This window comes from Aricia agestis, chromosome 14 (genome assembly GCF_905147365.1).
Source record: "Aricia agestis chromosome 14, ilAriAges1.1, whole genome shotgun sequence".
Classification (NCBI taxonomy): Eukaryota; Metazoa; Arthropoda; class Insecta; order Lepidoptera; family Lycaenidae; genus Aricia; species Aricia agestis.
The window spans coordinates 14,641,958-14,662,418 of record NC_056419.1 but is presented as its reverse complement, the minus strand read 5'-3'; the positions used below and the strand labels follow the sequence as shown (position 1 = coordinate 14,662,418).

At 34.6% G+C, this 20,461-nt stretch overlaps 4 protein-coding genes and 1 long non-coding RNA gene across 5 annotated transcripts; 3 read left to right on the top strand and 2 right to left on the bottom strand.

The window, feature by feature from the left end:
* Nucleotides 1-1,844: 1,844 nt before the first annotated feature.
* On the bottom strand, nt 1,845-19,619 carry LOC121733799. The gene is made up of 3 exons (XR_006036616.1): nt 19,608-19,619; nt 15,757-15,759; nt 1,845-2,051 (listed from the first exon to the last, which is right to left on the bottom strand). It is a non-coding gene; the product is annotated as an uncharacterized LOC121733799 (long non-coding RNA).
* LOC121733797 (trafficking protein particle complex subunit 5) lies at nt 5,882-7,454 on the top strand. The gene is made up of 5 exons (XM_042124152.1): nt 5,882-6,117; nt 6,516-6,642; nt 6,714-6,797; nt 6,883-6,981; nt 7,159-7,454. Exons 1-5 carry the CDS (start codon nt 5,966-5,968, stop codon nt 7,255-7,257), a joined length of 561 nt encoding a protein of 186 aa, XP_041980086.1. The 5' UTR covers nt 5,882-5,965; the 3' UTR covers nt 7,258-7,454.
* Nucleotides 8,664-9,806, top strand: LOC121733798 (40S ribosomal protein S13). Its single transcript, XM_042124154.1, has 3 exons — nt 8,664-8,774; nt 8,922-9,049; nt 9,479-9,806. The coding sequence occupies exons 1-3, from the start codon at nt 8,752-8,754 to the stop codon at nt 9,781-9,783; spliced, it is 456 nt and encodes a 151-aa protein (XP_041980088.1). The 5' UTR covers nt 8,664-8,751; the 3' UTR covers nt 9,784-9,806.
* Nucleotides 11,653-12,789, bottom strand: LOC121733796 (TM2 domain-containing protein CG11103). Its single transcript, XM_042124151.1, has one exon. The coding sequence runs from the start codon at nt 12,583-12,585 to the stop codon at nt 11,986-11,988; it is 600 nt and encodes a 199-aa protein (XP_041980085.1). The 5' UTR covers nt 12,586-12,789; the 3' UTR covers nt 11,653-11,985.
* Nucleotides 15,155-19,910, top strand: LOC121733790 (SCY1-like protein 2). The gene is made up of 6 exons (XM_042124145.1): nt 15,155-15,361; nt 15,446-16,281; nt 16,648-17,320; nt 17,844-18,063; nt 18,509-18,679; nt 19,066-19,910. The coding sequence occupies exons 1-6, from the start codon at nt 15,235-15,237 to the stop codon at nt 19,682-19,684; spliced, it is 2,646 nt and encodes an 881-aa protein (XP_041980079.1). The 5' UTR covers nt 15,155-15,234; the 3' UTR covers nt 19,685-19,910.
* The last annotated feature ends 551 nt before the right edge of the window (nt 19,911-20,461 follow it).

Here is a 20,461-nt window from a genome sequence, read left to right as displayed (position 1 = left end):
ATAATACAAACCATTACTTAGGCATATGTTAGAAACGTTTATATAAGAGGTTATGATTAATTTAGCAAACAGTAACTAAACAGATCTTAATAAAATTAGACAATATTCAATAAATTTAACATAGATGTAAAAACAATAATTTCATTATATTATCTTATAGAACATCATGAAATTATTGTCTATGGTTTGTTTTTAAAACTGACATGGTAATGGCAACTCAAACATGTTTTACATTGATTTTATTATATTTAATATTTATATTGTCTAAGAAATTTATAATAAAATACAAAAACTGCAATAGAATGTGCCAATCAAATTATTGTATCATTTATATATTTACACTTTATACTGCATTGCCATTGTTTTAAATTTTGTATTAAAATAGTTAAAGTGTTTTTTGTATTATGGCACCCTTACTTGCCTATTTACTAATACTATAATTATTACTCAAATTACTCAAAAAAGTAAAGTTATGTGACAATTGAAAATTATTCGATTTTTTGTGTTGGTAACACTTTTAATATTTTGCTCATCTTACATTTTATGATCAATTGTACTTTGTAACCAAAGATAAGTGAACTTAATTATTGTTTTGGTTTGTTATTGTTTTATTACTAAGTAATGTCTCCATTGTTGACATGGTACCTGCAGTAATATTAGTTTATTATTATTTTAAGGATTGAACACTAATAAGTAATAACTAACACATAATTTTCAATTAAGTAAAATTATTTTCATTTGTTACATGTTTATGATAAAATATTCAAGCAAACTTTATTCTCTGACACACTACTATATTTATACTTGGTATGGAGGAATTTATTAATCTACAAAGCTATTTTCTATACCACAATAATACATAAGATATTATTTCACTTTATCAACAAAAAAAATCTGTAATCTATGGCAAAATAGCCGCAAGAACTGTGCGTACGGTACATTTTCCGTCGATACAGGAACCTTTGCTGACCCAGATGTTAAAATATTCCTATCCTCAATAATATAAAACGACTAACACACGTCGCGCGTTTCCGCCTTCAAGATAATTGCGACCTTGTAGTCTAATCCTTGGCCACATGAACTTGTCAACTATACAAAAACACCTTATATTAGTTGACTAAAGGTTTTAAATTACATGTAAATAGAGTATCAAGTCAATTCAAGTCGATCAAGGTTAGATACATCTTTTTTTTTAATTACAATTACATACCATAACTTATAATAAGTTTAAGTTTCATTATAAACACAAGTCGTAGTACATACTCTACCTATTATAAATAATATATATATGTAATTTAGATTATGCGCACATTAATAGGTACAATATGGAGATGTTTCGAATGATACTAAAAATTGCTTGGAATAGATTGCTTACATTATATTATGTTCTATTTTAGTACACAATAAGTATCTTAATTTTAACTTTTTAACGCATTACGACGTAGAATTGTATGTCCACCAAAAATTGGTTCCATACCACAATCTGTCGATAAACAATAGAATTAGAAATCCAATATATCAATGAGCTACTGTCCTATATTACAACTGCGTAATTTCTCATACTAAGTCATACATGTTATTGACAATCAATATTTATTTTTTAAATATTATTTATAAATTATACGCAATTGTATCGGTTTGAAGAATTTTAATTACAATACGTAAAATGAAAGGACATTGAATTGTTATGTTATGACCTATATTAAAAAGAAGAAAAAGAAATTGTCCATGCTAACTGTTAAATTCATATTTGGAACAATAAGCTGCATGTGCGGCCGATAAGAAGTGCTAATAGGACGCACTTAGGTGTAGGTCACAGGTTAATGTGTCGCAACTCGCAAGTCGTAACCTACTTACACATAATAATTGGTCTAATTTACTTCATTCAAGGAAAATAAAATATCCCAATAGCCAATACACTGTACACACATAACACATTGTGTAAATGATAGACGAATACTTAAGAGCACTCATTTGCTATTGATTGTTTCGATTTGTCGCAAACAAGCTGCAACTTCTTACGTTTTATGGAAGGTTATTTGCTTTCTAATCTTTCTAACGATATTTGCGTCGTACCAAACGACCCATCGTAAATAAGTATATATAGCTCTAGATACACTTTTTTTATAATTTTAGAACATTTGTATATTTTTAAATGCAATTGTAACAATAATCAAAATCAGAAAAAGTACTTATGTACCTATCTATGTGTTGTACTATTAAAGCCAAAAGGGCAAAGTTGCCGTCCATGGCAGACAAAATATTTAATTAAGTACTATGTAACAAAATTAAGCAAAAAATTATAACTACAGTATATTCATTATAGCAGTAAACTCGAAAGTCGAAAGTAAAAGGGGGATATTAGATTATCATATATATTGGATCCGAGATCATTGAGTCAATGATATTGGTTAATGTAATATAGACATATGATTCATTTCTTCCTTGATCATAGATTTTTGACATTTTTGCTGAGAGATTGCGGTCATAGAAATAGGTGTTGCCAGTTATTTAATATAAAAAAGAGTTTTTAATTTCTTGTTCTTTAATATGTTTCAAATAATGTAATGTAATTATTTTTCTAATTATATACTTGGATAATCTTGCTGAAATAACAAAAAACAAGCCATATTAAAAATGACGATGTCTTTTGACAAATCGAATTCTCTGAGATCTAGTAACCCTGACGTCAATAAATGTCAGCGTTTGCGCTCTCCATTGACTATTGAAACCACATATGACGTAAAATAGGATCAATGAAATATGATAATGTAATATGCAGATATGATCAAATGATCATATATATTGGATCCTATATATGATCATATAAATGATCCAATATAAATGATAATGTTATACCCCCCAAAGCGAAATTGAAATATATGGAAGAAAAATAAAGAACAAGAAAAATGTAAATATATGGGAATTGAAATAGATAAAAACTTGATCCACCTATATTGCATAAAGTTTTTCAATATTTTGAAAGTGAAGTGAATAATTATTTTTTTTTCTATTTTGATGTCCAAAACAAAATGTGTGAATATTTGGTTTATTTATTTTGTGTTTATAATCTGTACGTACAGTGTAGTGCTGTTATTATATGCTTATGAATTAAAGTTTTTGTTAAACAAGCTATTGCTTTTTCTTAACCATTTTTTGTTCAGGGAATAAAGTGACTTCAGAAAGTGACAGCTCCTTTTGACTGATAGATCAAACGCAGCTATGAGAGTCTTGTCTGATTATAAAAGTTTAAGCTTAACTGAAGAAATACCTAGGCCCAATCCTAGGCCTCACTGAAATCAGTGACACTAATTATTCACCTGTGTGCCTTGATATCTCTGGATGACCTTAGTGTACCAAATAAGACTTGAAAACAATTATCGGCCAAGTGCGAGTCGGACTCGCGCATGAAGGGTTCCGTACCATTATAGAGCTTCCCCATTATTTTATTTAAATTATTATTATTAATTATTTACGTAGACATATAATTAAGGCCTTTGTGAAAATATCAAGTACCTACCTGTTGCTATTATTGATATTGAGCAAAAAAGGCCAAAAAAATCACGTTTTATTTCGTTTTTAGTATTTGTTCTTATAGCGGCAACAGATATACTTACACAATCTGTGAAAATTTCAGAAGTCTAGCTACAGCGGTTCTTGAGATACAGCCTGGATATTTCCAGGCTGTATCTCAAGAACCGCTGTAGCTAGACTTAGCACGACAGACGGGGACAGACATTGAAGTCTCAGTAATAGGGTCCCGTTTTTACCCTTTGGGTACGGAACCCTAAAAAGTAGTATTTTGTAGCGATTGGCGCTTACCAGTTACCACTGAACGAGAAGGCGAATCACCTGTTGTTTGCTTGACCTATAAGTTATAATACAAATACACAGAGAATAAAGGACCCATAACCCAACTCAAAATAACACTTCAGTCGTTTCGTTAAAAATGGTTTTAAAAAAGATCGTAACTCGTAAGCTTAATGTGAGTAGAGATTAGATAATAGAAATGCTTTATAAGTTTGTAATAACGAGATATAAGCTAGTTTTTACCGTCTACTACAGCTATACTTAACCTGTAGCCCGCCGGGACTTCTTCAGTGGCCCGCGTGAAGTTAATTAAACTATTTTGATATTCATGCCCACCGGGAAAATGGAGCAAAGTAGCAAATTTAGAAAGAAACTCTGAGTACCGTACCGTACGGCAGTAAGACCAAAACGTGTTTGTGGCCTGTATAAAAAATGGTCTAGTACCACTGCAGCTGGTCTGGTGTCTGCTAAGTGGCCTGTCCTATATAATAAAGTACTCTGTGCCTGTCTGTGGACTGTGTGCCGAGTGTGAGTTTTTTGTTTGACATTCGATCGTGAACGCGTTTGGCGTTTATTACTAAGATTTTGTATGGGAGCTGGGCTAAACGTACAACGCGTTCACGATCGAATGTGAAACAAAAACTCACACTCAGGCCTCTGCACTCTGCGCTAGCGATTAGTAAAATATGCTAGGGTAAATTACTAGTAAATTAGACAGTACCAATCATTGGAAAATGCACAAAAACACAATATTTATTAAAGTTGCTTTAAAAATTGCCTATTTTTAAAGTAAAAAAACGCCTGCTTTTAAAGAAAAACAGGTAGTTTTTAAAGCAACCTCAATAAATATAGTGTTTTTGTGCTCTGTCCAATAACTGGAACTGTCCAATCACTAGTCATGTTCACCCTAGGTTGGTGTGGCTGAATTATTTACTTTAGACACAACGACATGAAAAAAAACTTGCTGTCAAGTTTTACAGTGTCAGTGTGTCAGTCTGTCTAACAACTGTCAAACTATCAGTTTGCGTCAGTGTTGCCAACTTAGTGGAATTTCCACTAGATCTGGTGGTTTAGACGTACCTTTCGGCGGGAAAAATTTGGTTTTAGTGGCTAGTGGATTTCTTAGTGGATTCGATTTTTTAAGTTAGTGGTAGCTTCGACGTTAAACCACTAGTTTTTTTTATTATGTTTCTAACCCTTGAAGACGTACACTGGAAACTTAATTATATTATTATTATCTTTATTCGTTTTGCCGCATTCTAACGCTGCAATATAGAGCGATTATTTAGCATGATGAATTTTGTCAAGACTTAGCAGAGAAACCGGATAAAGTTTGATCGGCTTTCTTTCGTGCAAGGTTAGCACGCGAAGGCAAATGCTGTAATAACAATATAATACCAAATATCGTATTACAAAAATTAGAACTTAAGAAATTTATTCTTCACAAACTGAACAAGTAAATGACAATGATTCCTCTGAAGACGTTCATCTTTACTCTTTAGTTAAGTACCTACTTATACATAGGTACATAGGTAACTAAAGTTTTCCTTTTTGTAGTTACAAAAATAATTATTTCATAATAATAATAACGTTGTTGTTGTATTATTTTCAAATTATATTCAGATAGGTTGTTGTTGTCTTTACTTTATTTAGTGGAATTCTGGTGGTTTGAGAGGCCAAGGGCGTCGCCAAGGGGGGGCAGGGAGGGGCAGCTGCCCCCCCCTAGAGATTCTAAAAAAGTAGCCAAATATAATGCAAACAACGACCACTATAATATTAAAATCTGGTAATAGATGTAAGGCTCGTAGTACAAGTGAAAAGCTTCATGTGCTGTCGACTTTACCTACAATTCATACCTACTTTTCTCATTTTAAATAGAGAATGAGAAAAGTATGAATTGTAGTAGGTAAAGTGAACTTGGCCCCCCCCCCTGCGCAATCGGCTGGCGACGCCCTTGTGAGAGGCCATTTAGGTTTTAGCGGTTTCTGGTGGTTTACGCTGCTGAATTTGGTGGGTCAGTAAAAAAAGGTGGGCAACACTGGTTTGCTATGCAGTTGTCAAATTATTAAAAAAACAGGATTCCAACAAAATTATTGAAAAAAGCATGAAAAAGTAGTTATTATAAATTAATTCTTATTACTTGTGAGGATTTATAATGTCTTCTGGAAGATCAAAATCGTCAATCCTCGACAAACCGTTGAGTAAAGGAAAAGGCGAAATTTCATTAGCTCTCTACGCCCTTCTTTTTTCAGAAATTGTTCAATACTGCCAAAACAAATCACATTCTATACATGAGTTGCAGAATAAGTATGTTTTTTTTATTTATTTCATTTTAACATACATTTATTTTCATGTCAAGTCAATTAACTATTTATTTATAACTGGATACTTTTTCTAATCTTGTTTTGTTGACATCTTGTTGTGTATCTTCCTTCTGTCACTACATTAAGCTTTAACTAGTAGTTATAAAATGCTGTTACTCCATTATCCATAATAATACTTCGATCATAGAAAAACCAGATACAATATCTTATGTATTGTTATCGCGGCCGCCGGTGAATGCTTGGGGCTTGAGGCATTAATATTCTTCAACATTTTTCATCCTCAGAATCATTCCTAAGTTAAATGTTTTAAGTCAGAATTTTTTAAAAATTGGTGTGTCTCTTGTTGTATGCTATTATAATTTTTAATAACTTGTTTTTCAGATTGTCAGAGATAGGGCAAGATGTGGGTACAAGACTCTTGGATTTATATTTTGTTAGAGAAAAAAATAGCAAGAGGGAAATAAAATTACTTAACATGCTATTATTTATTAAATCTACTCTCTGGAAGGTAAATGCATATCTTAATTAAATTATAATATTTATAACATCACTATTGAATGAATAACACAACTATTTCAGGTGTTGTATGGAAAAGAGGCAGATAAGTTGGAGCATGCTAATGATGATGAAAGAACATACTACATTATAGAGAAGGATGCTCTTGTGAGTAACTGACTTTAAATACATTTAAAAAAAACTATGTTTAGCTTAAAATCCTGCAGAAACTTACTAGTTCTTTGTCCCACAGGTAAACAAATTTATTAGTGTCCCTAAAGATAAAGGCTCACTTAACTGTGCCTCTTTCAATGCTGGTATTATAGAGGCAGTCTTAACTAAAGGTGGATTTGTAAGTACAGTTTCATCTCCAAATTATCATAGGAAAACTTTATATTTTTGATTGCAACTTCAATAAATCTTGTTGAAATTTTATTGAAAACAAAGCTGTTTCTCTTTTTTTATTATATCAATAATTGTTAGGTAATTCAATGTATGTTAAAGTATTAATCTTAGTTACTGTTTTCAGCCGGCAAAAGTGACAGCTCACTGGCACAAAGGTACAACTTACATGGTCAAGTTTGAGGACTCTGTTATAGCAAGGGATAAATCTTTGGATGACCGATAAATTTTGTTTCTAGAGTATTTAGCACTACTTTAGCTAATTGCCTCTGTGGCTATAGCCATGCTATAGCAGTATGTCTGATTACAACAAAAGCCACTAATTTGTTTTAATCAAAGTATGATGCATTATTTGTGGTTCACTCATAGTTAAGGTCATTAATATTATAATTACTAAGTGTATGTCTGCAATAAAATATTCAGTTTATTATAATTGTTTATTTACATTACATTTCCTTTTTACCTTTTATTATGTTGATATTATTCTTTTGTAGCAGTTAACAGAAGTACTCACTAAACAAACTGAATGTGGGAGCTTAGTTTACGTTGTAACGTTGTACATAAAAAATAAATTGAACTATTTCACAGATATATTGTTATAAATAAAAACTACATTTTCAACAGCACATTTAAATGAGTTTGAATAGGCGGTCCCTGTACTTTAGTTCTCCGCTTCTAATCTTTTCTTCTCGTTCATTTCTATCGTTAACGCACAACCATCCATAGGACAGCATCGGTATGACAATAGCACAGACACCAAAGATCGAGTTGCTTCTGTTGGGCTTAAAACGCTCTAATTGGGTCACTTGCATAGCAATGTACCTTTGATGAGCTTCGTCGAACTGAAATAATTTATTTTTCGTCATAAATATAAACATTAGAAATGAATTAGTAATAAATATTTACAAAATTATGTAACAACACATACAACATGTCCTGCCTCAGCGGCATGTTTCCATGGATTAGTTCGTTGCTTTAGATATTCCTTTCGCATCTCAGCACGCCTAGCGGCCTGGATTTTTGCAATATTATACTCGGCTTCCGAAACCCCATATTTCTCAGACATTTTTACAAATATTCCCAATCCCACAGATTACTAGTATATATATTTTGTAGACCCAATCCAACCAATTTTTCTAAAACTGCAAATGTCAATTGTCAGATGTCTGAAGTCTTATGAAATTGACATTGTCAGTGTCAAAACTAGTACAGATAAAAAAAAGAATTCACTCACTCTAAAATCCTGCGGGGATATAATGGTCGCTTTGAAGTTTGAACTTTGAAGAATCATGCTAATATGAATCATAATGTGATTCATTTTTCTAAAATCGTTATGTTACGCTTACTATTCTACTTACTATCGCTAATTCACTATGAAAATATATGAATAACATTAAATAAACTTTTCATGGATGATTTTTTTGTATGAAATAAAAGCTTATTCGTCATTATAATATATACAAATAACAAAATGATTAATGATGTACTAATTTCAACGTATTGGCAGCCAAATTTTGAACTATTAACTATTATCATCATCATCATTTTTTTAACTATAGAGAAACATTATTTATGAAAATACATTCGTTCACAAACTCTTTACGTGCTCTTTACTCGATGGTCAAAAGAATGAAGGTATAATTTCCGGTCTCCTGTCACCATCTTTTTGGATTTGCTTGTTGTCGTTGTCAGGTCGGCGATTTTCTAAAAATCCGCAACCATGGGTCGCATGCACGCACCTGGGTCAGTATCATAGCTCTAAAAGCATTCTGGTGAAATTATTTTGTGATATTCAATCAGTGAACCGCCAACCGAAATATTTTGTGTTACGGTATAACCTTACCACCTCACCACATGGCCTAAACTGTAACGTGATAATTTGTATTTCAGCAAGGGTATTTCACAGTCGGCGTTGCCATACCGCCGCAGTGTCCCAACCTGGTTAAAATTAACCGCTGATGATGTCAAGGAACAGATTTTCAAACTTGGCAAAAAGGGTCTTACCCCATCACAAATCGGTATGTATCCTGTCATTGTATTATCATTGTATTCATGATAGATGCATTCTACTGCTTTCTTGTCTGATAAATATAAGTTCTCGAAAGGCTTTAAACATACCAAATGTATAGGGAGAGCATACAAAGATTTCTCCAAGCAGAAGAATTTGGTTGAGAATGTGACAAAATTCTTCTAAGCATGCTAAAGACTTAACATTACTTGTTATACTAAATTAGATTTTTAAATTCTCTAAATTATGCTAATGTCAAAATATGAATTTTCTTTCTAGAAGGAATGTGAGATCAAGAAGATAATATCAAGCATAATTTTATCATCATCTAGTAAATATAGATTTTTAACGCTTCAACTCCCAAGCAGCCACATGTGGCCAAGATTTCCAAGAATCCGCGATCGAAGGATTAACAAGCTGATTTAAATTATATTTTCAGGTGTCATGCTCAGGGATTCCTATGGTGTCGCACAAGTTAGATTTGTCACCGGTAAAAAGATCCTGCGTATCATGAAGGCCATGGGTCTCGCCCCCGATCTACCTGAGGACTTATACTACTTGATCAAGAAGGCTGTCGCCATGCGCAAGCACTTGGAGCGCAACAGGAAGGACAAGGACAGCAAATTCAGACTGATTCTTGTCGAGTCCAGAATACACAGGCTGGCCCGTTACTACAAGACCAAGAGTGTGCTCCCTCCCAACTGGAAATACGAGTCGAGCACCGCCTCCGCTTTAGTGGCTTAAGTTAATAAATCTTATAAAATTTATCCAAGTTTTTTATTTAAAGATTATTAAATGTTGGGAGATCCTTACATAATATGCATTATTTCACATGTAACAGTATTCAAATCATAAAAAGTTATGTTTTATTGCTAATTTGTTTAGCTCTGGATTCCAGAAATACTATGTCCTACTATAATATACCTTTCTTCTGATTAATTTCGTTGCGGGTCCCAAGACAGATTTAGCTTGTCCCTTGGGCACCCCTGAGATCATATCAAAGGGTTTTCGTGGTTGGTTGCCACTGTTGATCCTGGCCACACAGGAGTTGTAGTGGTGGGCCTTTTGCCCGTTTAAAAAAAACCAGAAATACTAACTTTAGTTACCGGTAATCCGGGGTGAAAAGAATTGAAGGGGTGAATAGGAAAAAATCGTAGGATAAGTTTGAATGTTTTTTATGGCAAACTCGGTATCCCCAGTAAAAAACCCGCAATTTTATACATTTCTTGGTATCATTCTTAGTCTGGCAAAATTTTATGTGTGGCTACATCTCTAAAACTGCCAAACTTTAACTTCAAAGTTGACAACAAAACAAGTCGTTGAAGACGAGCGAGTTTGAACCTCCGTATTTCGGTGAATTTTGGTCATAATAGTTTATAGTTTTCTTCAAATTGCGGTCAGTGCTGATATAATATATTTGGATACAAGGGCGTCGCCAGCCGATGGCGCAGGGGGGGGCAAGTTGACTTTACCTACTACAGTCTACAATTCATACTTTACTCACTCTCTATAAATGAGAAAAGTAGTTATGAATTGTAGGTAAAGTCGACACACATGAAACTTTTCACTTGTACTACGAGCCTTACATCTATTACCAGATTTTAATATTATAGTGGTCGTTGCTTTTGCATTATACTTGGCAACGTTTTTTAGAGTCTCTAGGGGGGGGGGGGGCAGCTGCCCCTCCCTGCCCCCCCCCTGGCGACGCCCTTGTTTGGATATAGTTATTATTATTTTTGAGGTGACACGAAAGGGGTGAATAAACACGCCTGAGAGGTTAATAGGCACGCAAATATGGTTAATAGACACAGCCAAGGGGTGAATAGTGACGAAAGAGGGGTGATTAGCCATGATTATGTTAGGGCTGCCACAAAGTTTGTAGTGGTTATCTACAGTTCAAATTTCTCTTTTAGTTTTGTTTTCGTGGTACATTCTAAATTTACAGCATTTAAATTCATTTTTATTATTGATGATTTCTATTTAAAATTATAATTTTACTTTATTCTAATAAATAATTAAAGAAACCTTCTCGAGTTTGCTTGCCTTTATCCAACAAAGAATAAATAGGAAAACTGTAACGAAGCAGCCCTACGAAATTTATCCAATCACCCCAGGTGTGTCTATTGTCCCCTGATAAGTAGTACCTAATTAGAAATTACGTATATTTTGTGTCTTTTTTCATTAACTACAAACATATTTGAAGAGAAACAAATTTATATCAATAGTTTGGCCTAAGACTCAATAAATACACGACTAAAAAAGTGGGTATCTGTTCTGCAACCTTACGAAAATAATTACCAAAGTACGAAGACCTATCTATTTACCCCAAATTACGGTACATTATAATATGCAATTACACCTTTTTTATAGACTTATCAAAACCTTTTTATTAAGCAATAGGTCGGTCAAATAAGATTTTATCTAAATCAAAACTATAACTGCAGCTATTAGATGCTAGCAGTAGTAGCAATTTTACATACCTACTTGAATTTTGATTCAAGAAAAAAGGTTAAGGAACTAAATATCATGTTGTTATTAATTTTAATTTATTTACAAAATTACAATAAATAGACCACTCACAGTCAATAACACCATTACTGTTTTTTTATTTACATTTTACATAATAATAATTATTAACAACTTTATATTTTGTTTAGTCCACACTCCATTATCCAGTGTCCAAAAATTTACACCTATCTTTCAGAAAATTGACAGTAGTGATAACAACTTAATCAGGGCCCCCGCTACCATATGTGCAATGTGTACGCTGCACACAGGCGCCATCCTCTAACCCCCAAAACCAAGGTCCTAAAAAATTTGCCTAAAGGGGCGCCAAAATCCTTTTTTGGCACACAGGCGCCAGTAGCCCTTACGGGGGCCCTGAACTTAATGATTCATAACTTTTCTCAAAACATGATTACTTTTCTCACTGACCAAAGTTACATTTCAAACATATGGATTCCAATTGCTTCCATCTTCTGGATGCAAATTGTTTGTGATTAGTAACACAACATCCACGATCCACCAAATTCCGAGACCGCCCAGTGTGAGCAGCTTGCCAACAGCCGTGCCAGTCTGCCCCAGACAAAACCTGTCCATACCGATGAAGCCTAGCAGAATGCTATAAATCAGTGTTGTCGTGAAATAGTGGCCGGAGTAGCGGACACAGGGGAACCCGTCTTTAAGAAAACTTCTAGGTCCGTGGCATTCAATCCCGTCTAATGCTTTGCACTGTACTCTGGTTTTTTCTACATCATCATATTTGACGCCTCCAAACTTCACGCAGCCGTGCTTCACAATCTTCTTTGCTGTTTCGTTGCCCTTATGATCAACTGGTTCGTCGCAGTCCAGAAACTCAAGTGGCAGAAAAGTGCATTTCACCAGAGGACCCAAAGGTCTGTATGGCTCCTTTGAATACTGATCGATTTCAGATGTACAAATAGATATGCTTACTAAAATAATTGAGATCAATATTGAAAGACGATCCATTTTTACGCAAGTGTAGGTCAGAATTTCATAATAATTTTCATAATTCCTTGTCCTCATTAGAATGACATTTTTCGTTTGATGTAACTCAGCAGGGCACTTGATGTCCACATTTTGTTACATGCAAAAAATTAAAAATATCTTAATTTCGCTTCTTCCTAGTGCCTTTATTATAATCAAATATCTATGTATAGTGTATTAATCTGAAATCTGAATTCTGAACTCTGAAGTCTGAAGAGCACCTGACACAGATTACTGCACCATCAAATCAGAAAACAAAACAGGGGATTGGGATATGACAGTTGACAGTTCACACTTGAAACTTTCTTCAGTCTTCTTCGCCTACAACTTTATGAACAAAATTAAAAATATTAATGCAAGGCTGTCCCTGAATTAGAAGGTCGATGTCTGTCAGTACGAATATCGACGTTAAGAACATTGTAATAACATTCATATCTGCGCGCCTTGTTTAGGGCGGTTACGACGCTCGCCGCGTTGTTGATAGGGCGAAATAGGAGAAAATTATACATTTTATTTTATTTTTTAATGACCCAATCATTTATTAAAAATCTATTCGGTTATTTTGCTAGAACTATAAAAAAGCTATCCTTTTTGTAAAAAAATCATATCATTGTCATTGAAAATTACGAGATGTTCGAATTTGAAGTGTATTTTTATGGTAATATTCAAGATTTTTTTTACAGAATTACCATGCCATTTTTCAATATTCTGTTCGGTTATTTTGTTACTTCGTTTCTTTTTGTGTCTACATGAATTTTGATGTAAGAGAATTCCACATAATACTTACTTCAGATTGGAAGTTTAAAAATCAGTCTTTTCGAACTAGCCTCACCTTAAGACTGGGTTGCAACTTGCACCAACTAACTTTAACTATAACTGTAACTTTAACTATAACTACAGTGCAAAATGTCAAAATATCTTTGGTTAAAGTTAAATATGGCGTCTTTACCTCCGCTCATACGTGAACTTCTCCGGTTAAAGTCTACTTAAAGTTAAGGTTAAAGTTAAAGCAAAAGGACGCCATATTTAACTATAAAAATAACTTTTACTATAACTTTAGCCACGCCTCTGGTGCAACCCAACCTTACAATCAGCCATCCAGTTAAAGTATCTGATACACGGTTGTCAACGGCGGTTGTCAACACGCAAAATCTAATTCAACTCTGTGGTTTACAACACGTTTACAAATTACAACCAACAGTGTAGCTGCTGGCAGCGCGCTAATCCGTTTATGCTGTTGACAACCGCCGTTGTCAACCGTGTATCAGATACTTAATTCTAATTTTTGATTTTGAACTTTGAACTTTGAGTTTTGACTGAGAACATAAACCTATACCTAATATATATTAAGTCTATGACTGAGAAAATAAAAATTATCGACATCGGTAAGTGTCGGTAAAATGGATAACTTTATTACAAATTAAAATCTATTTTTCTGTCTAAATATTATTTACGACAGGTGGTATAGTCTGTCAAGACTCAAGAATGCTGAATAAGTTTTGACTGAGAAAATAAAAATTATCGACATCGGTAAAATGGGTAACTTTATTACAAATTAAAATCTATTTTTCTGTCTAAATATTATTTAGGACATGTGGTATAGTCTGTCAAGAACTGAGTGCGTCCGCTGCCGGCGCCGGTTGCCGAAATGGCTGCCAGCCGGCGCGGCGCCGTTTTCCGAAGTTTGCCGAAGTCACGCGATGTTTGCTGAATAGGCTGCCGGCGCCTATTCGGCAAACATCGCTTGTCAAATGACAGAATAATGATTAAAAACATTAGTCTTGAGCTAAAGTACTATGAAAAGTACAAATAATAAGGTCATAACTCATAATGTAAACAAGGATGCATATTTTAATGGTGGTGATGATGATGCTGATAAAAATATGATCTACATAGTAGCATAATATGCTTCTTTAAAACTCTCCATGTACATATTGTATAAGGAGTCTGAAGTTCTGTTCAAAGTATTCCACAGGGTTTATAAATGTGGTGCAAAATCTTACTTTTTGGTATCTAGCTGAAAAAAAGGTAGCTATTACTATTAGGTAAAGCTAAAGGTAGATGAAAATGCATTGACACAAAAAACTAAAATATCCACAGCCGAATTATTTATTTTTAAAAATTGTGTATCGGCACTGGAACCTAGCGTTTAACGCATTTTCACCGTTTCCTAATTTGAGTGCCAGCGCCGGCAGCCGTTGTTTTATATCTTGGCTGCCGGCAGTATACTTACCGCCGGTTCCCATTACTGATATTTTTGGAAGCCGGCGCGGCGCCGGCAGGCGGCAGCGGAGGCACTCCCGTCAAGAAAGTGAAGAAATTAAAAAGTGGCAACATCGTAGTGTCATCCTTTTCAAATCAATTTAAGAAAAAAGGGATGACACGACGTAATTGCCAGTTGCCACTTTTCAATTTCTTCACTTTCTTGACAGACTACTTTATTTTAGAAATTATTGGTTTTGGACCATTGTTAGTTGTATGCACTATAAAGCGTGACTTGTGAATGGTTCTGAGTAGTGGTTATAAAAAAAATACTGTCAAGTGTCATCATTAGTACATTGACTTTTCTGTGCATTAGTATGACAGTCCATGTCAATGTCACTTGTATTTCTGTATCCTTTCTGTTTCTGTCGATTTCGATGAATTTGCTGCTTTTAATTGTAATGTTTTGATCGAAAGGTACTAAATATGGAGGTTTTTAATAAGCTCTATTCGTCTGTGAGTAATACAGTATCTCAATTGTCTGGTGTGCTGCCTGGAAATCCTGTTACTCGAGAGTTTGAGGCGACACAATACATAGCCAGTGCAGGCCCAGGTAAGGCTTAATTTTATTGTACCGATACCTAGAATTGTTGTTCTTTGCCTATTTTACTCTCATACACCCTATTTCGACCTTTAGGCTTACTCTGGAAAGTGTACAAGGGCTACAAAAAGTCCACTAAACAGGAGGCATCCATATTCGTATTCGAAAAGAAACAATTGGAAAGATGGTCGAAAGCAGACAAAGACATCATGCTGGACATATTAAAACGGGGCGTGGTGCAACTCACGAAGCTGAAGCATCCTCAAATACTAACCGTGCAGCACAGTTTGGAAGAAAGTCGGGAGAGCTTGGCGTTCGCCACTGAACCTGTGTTTGCTAGTCTCGCAAACATACTTGGAAACACAGAAAACATGCCTCAACCCACACCCAAAAATTTAGTAAACTACAAACTGTACGAAGTGGAAATCAAATATGGCTTAATGCAGATAGCGGAGGGCCTAGCTTTCCTACACAACAGCGTTAAACTTTTGCATCATAATGTCTGTCCTGAGTCTATAGTTGTCAACCAGCAGGGGGCATGGAAGATATTCGGTTTTGATTTTTGTATAATGAATCAAAACACTAATGACTCATCACCTTTTTGGCCGTTCACTGAGTATTGTCAGGCGATGCACTATTTGACACAACCTGCTCTTGATTATCTGGCTCCTGAGTATGTGCTGTCAGCTTCACATTCACCGGCCAGTGATATTTACTCCCTGGGTATGATAATTTATACATTACACAGCACAGGGCATCAAACTTTGGGTAACATTGGTAATGATTATACAAAATTCAAAAGGTTTGCAAATGAAATGAGGAGCCTAGCTCCATCGAGACTGCTATGTGTGACTGATGGCCTCAGAGAGTATGTGAAATTGATGCTTAATGCCACACCTGAGCTGCGCCCTGATCCTCATCAATTTCTAAAGGTATTTAATTCTTTTATTTTAATAGCATAATATATATACTAATCATTATAGTGTGGTTGTATAATTTAAAATAAATATTTCAAATACTTTTATAATATGAGTGTCATGTTTTCTTTTTACCAAGAAATGCTATTGATATTTCTGTAACTAGAAAATTTTTAACCGTTGCCTTTAATTTACAATATTATGCTAAAGTTTTTGATATGATAATCCTGTTGTTACTTGTGTGAGCTTAGGCCTTGTGTTACCTTGAGTATCCACTGTGCCACACCAAGCCATGTGAAGTTAATAAGAAACAAACATATGTAATTTTAAAATGTTAGTGTAATTTATAGGGAATTATTTTATTTAATCCTGTTGTTACAGATACCATATTTTGAAGATGTTGGTGTGAAAACTCTGAATTACCTCGACTCTCTATTTCACTGGGATAACCTACAGAAGTCACAATTTTACAAAGGCCTGCCCCAGATCATACAAACAATGCCACACAGAATATGTATTTATCGTATTTTACCATGTCTCATGAAAGACTTTGTAAACCCGCCCATGGTTCCTTTTGTTTTACCGAATGTTTTACTCATTGCTGAAAATTCAACAAAAGAGGAGTACGTGAAGTATATCCTACCAGTGCTAAAACCAGTAATGCTCATACAGGAACCAATACAAATACTCCTAATATTCATGCAGAAAATGGAACTATTACTTAAACTGACTCCAGCCGATGAAGTCAAAAGTGATATTTTACCGATGTTGTACCGAGCTTTGGAGTCAGATGCTCAGCAAATACAGGAGCTATGTTTATCAGTGCTGCCGACGTTCGCATCACTAATAGATTATCCGGCCATGAAAAATGCGCTATTGCCGCGTATAAAGAAGCTATGTATTAACACTAATTTCATTTCGGTAAGAGTGAATTGCTTGCTGTGTTTGGGCAAGCTGTTGGAACATTTAGATAAATGGTTGGTGTTGGATGAGGTTATACCATTTTTGCCGCAGATACCATCTAGGGAACCAGCTGTGCTTATGGGAATCCTAGGTTTGTATGAATTAGTAATTGTAAACCTAGTCTATATTAAAAGTTAAAAAATTATACGTGGGAGAGCCATGCTTCGGCACGAATGGGCTGGCTCGACCGGAGAAATACCACGCTCTCACAGGAAACCGGTGTGAAACAGCGTTTACTCTGTGTTTCGCCGAGTGAGTGAGTTTACCGGAGGCCCAATCCCCTGCCCTATTCCCTTCCCTTCCCTTCCCTTCCCTTCCCTTCCCTTCCCTTCCCTTCCCTTCCCATCCCTACCCTCCCCTATTACCCTTTTCCCTCTTAAAAGGCCGGCAAAGCACCTGCAGCTCTTCTGATGCTGCGAATGTCCATGGGCGACGAAAGTTGCTTTCCATCAGGTGACCCAATTGCTCGTTTGCCCCCTTATTTCATAAAAAAAAAGTGTGTGAAGTATTGAAATGGATATTTAATATTCTACTTTGAATACTAACTAGTCTTGTTTTGCATTACATATATTTACAGAAGATTGTCATTTTAATATTATGATTCTTGCTTTTAGGAATATACAAGTTGGCAATGAGTCACAAGAAACTTGGCATCACTAAGGAAGTTATGGCTACAAAAGTTCTGCCATTTTTAATTCCGCTGTGTGTTGAGAACGGCCTCACGTTAAACCAGTTCAATGCACTGATAACCCTGGTGAAGCAAATGATATCGAAAGTGGAGAACGAACACAGGTCCAAGCTGGAGCAACTCAACTCAATACAGAATGAATCTAAGTGAGATATTTTAAAAACAGACTTTTTTATTTCTCTGTATTGTACAGATTACAAGGAATTCAGTATTCAAAATGCACATTGCACATAACATTATTATTTATCTTATGCCTGTTTTTACCAACTCTCTCCCAACGCTAAGTGTTTCCTAGCTGTCTTTTAGGGTCATGTATCTCTGTTATTGAAAAAGCTTATGGTTAAGGAAAGTCTTTACACGCTAGGGGCATAGGTGATTCACAAAAATGAGTAAAATCTTGAAGGAATTGTACCAATAATGGTCACTAGGTAATACCTTAGCGTTAGGAGAAGGTTGGTGAAAACAGGAATGAGAACAATTTCCAATTACTTAAATATTCCTTACAGCTTACAATTTAATTAAGAAGTTTCTAAAAATTCTTTAAAGGAAATTCCATTAACATATTAACAACATTTTTTATTTATTTTACAGAATGATGGAGAACTCGTTTTCGACGTCAATATCTGCAGCTACATCACCTGTTGACAAACCTGTGAAAACTGATATCGATCACTTACAAGACCTATCATTTCCACCAGAAAAACTTCAACCGTCCATACCGAATATAGGCGAAAGTTCCCTCAGTATTGAAGACAAACAAAGGTAATATATTTTGTTTGTTCAGATAAGGCTAAGTTATCAAGAACTGATGATTCATTGTATAGGTGTTTCACTGTCAAGATACTCAGTTCTAGAATAAAGGATTCGCAATGAATATTAAATAGCATAGAAGTTCTGCTCAGTTCCATTAAAATTGAGTTATAAAGTTTTTTGTGTTTATATCATACCAGTCGTTCCGTGCGGCTTCTCCCAGTTCTCCTGCGTAAATAAGGAATCGGGAGCTGAACATTTTCCCGCGAAGCCTTTGTCCTTCCACATGTTAACACAAGAATTTAGTTATATCTATATATGTAATTTTTATAATTTCGTTGTCAGCGAAACGAAGTCAGCTAGTTTATTATATTAACTGGTTATAATATCACTTCCAGGATAGCGCAGCAACAGGAAACAGCGAAGAAGATGTCCCGACAGTCTGGTTCTGTGTTGGCGCCCGTACTGTCCCCGCCGCCACAAGCTCCAAAACCTGTAGACCTCACCAGCTCGCTGCTACAGTCAAATCTAACCCAGCTATCACTTAAACCAACCCAAAATATACCACCGAACACCGGTCAAAACCTAAGTATGAATAACCCGTTAAACACAGGCCAGAACTTAGGTTTCATGAGTCCAAATACTGGTCAAGGCTTCACAAATAATACGGGTATAAACAATAGTTTTGGCAGTCCAATGGCCTTACCTCCTAGTATGGGATGGAAGAGTTCTACTAATAGCTATGCGAGTTCAAACTTTTCGAGTCCGAATTTCGGGAATGCAGGTAGTTTTAACGGCCAAAACGTGAGTACGAGCAGTTACATCAGTCCAACCAGTAGTCTTAACAATACGACTGGCAATTTTAATAACAAGTGGGCGAATAATCAGAACAAACAAACGAATGTTAAGCAGGATTGGTCAGCTTTTGAATCTCTTTTACCTACTTCGAATAACAATAGTAATGATAATAGCAAAAAGAATGATAATACCAATGAGAGTGTTGATTTGTTGAGTTAAAATAATATCAGACTTTTATTTGCCTTGTTTTGAATATGACGCAAACAAAGAAAGGATATTATTTCTATGCTATCAAAATTTCGAAATCGTATTTACAGGGTTTTTCTTCATCTTTAAATTGCTCGAAACTTCATTTTAATACACTACCGTGCGGTTGATTCTTTGTTAATGTTTATTTTTTAATTTTAAAATGCATACATTCCATAATATAGTACTGACTAAACTACGAAATACGATATTTAGTAAATGTATAATTATGTTTTAATATTTTATTTTTTATGGATTAAGTTATATTACTAAATAAGCTTTTATTTAGAATTTCTTGACTGAATCATTACAGAGAAAGGATAGTTTAGACTAAATATGGTTGTCTTGGTTCTATTAATCATTACAAATATCATGCCTTAACTTATACAAAAAATAATAGAAAGGGTTAGTTAGCCGTTATATCTGTAGAAAACTTATAATTTTGTGGCTTTTAATACTATGGTCTAAATCATGAATCTATTAATTATTGATTTAAACGTAATTTATCATTTTTTTATAAACGAATTTTATAAAAAAATGATATTTTTTTATAGAATTCACAATCAAGCTTCATGTTGGCTTCATGATTTGTACCATAGCTATCAGCACAGTCACACCAGCTTTTGCACCACAGTCAATTGTAATAATAATCAACGTAGATAAAAATAACAAGAATTGTATAAAATATTTATTTTAAATACAACATTATAACCTTAGCATAGTTTTAGATAGCATTGTCATTTTTTGTGA

What these genes read in the sequence shown, in the direction of transcription:
- LOC121733797 (XM_042124152.1), top strand. Translation starts at nt 5,966, where the DNA reads ATGTCTTCTGGAAGATCAAAATCGTCAATCCTCGACAAACCGTTGAGT. An exon ending in TTATAGAGAAGGATGCTCTT is followed by an intron (nt 6,798 to 6,882) that starts GTGAGTAACTGA and finishes TTTGTCCCACAG; the next exon opens with GTAAACAAATTTATTAGTGT. An exon ending in TCTTAACTAAAGGTGGATTT is followed by an intron (nt 6,982 to 7,158) that starts GTAAGTACAGTT and finishes TACTGTTTTCAG; the next exon opens with CCGGCAAAAGTGACAGCTCA.
- LOC121733798 (XM_042124154.1), top strand. Translation starts at nt 8,752, where the DNA reads ATGGGTCGCATGCACGCACCTGG. An exon ending in GGTCGCATGCACGCACCTGG is followed by an intron (nt 8,775 to 8,921) that starts GTCAGTATCATA and finishes TTTGTATTTCAG; the next exon opens with CAAGGGTATTTCACAGTCGG. An exon ending in TCTTACCCCATCACAAATCG is followed by an intron (nt 9,050 to 9,478) that starts GTATGTATCCTG and finishes TTATATTTTCAG; the next exon opens with GTGTCATGCTCAGGGATTCC.
- LOC121733796 (XM_042124151.1), bottom strand. Translation starts at nt 12,585, where the DNA reads ATGAGGACAAGGAATTATGAAAATTATTATGAAATTCTGACCTACACT.
- LOC121733790 (XM_042124145.1), top strand. Translation starts at nt 15,235, where the DNA reads ATGGAGGTTTTTAATAAGCTCTATTCGTCTGTGAGTAATACAGTATCT. An exon ending in ATCCTCATCAATTTCTAAAG is followed by an intron (nt 16,282 to 16,647) that starts GTATTTAATTCT and finishes CTGTTGTTACAG; the next exon opens with ATACCATATTTTGAAGATGT. An exon ending in TCAATACAGAATGAATCTAA is followed by an intron (nt 18,064 to 18,508) that starts GTGAGATATTTT and finishes TTTATTTTACAG; the next exon opens with AATGATGGAGAACTCGTTTT.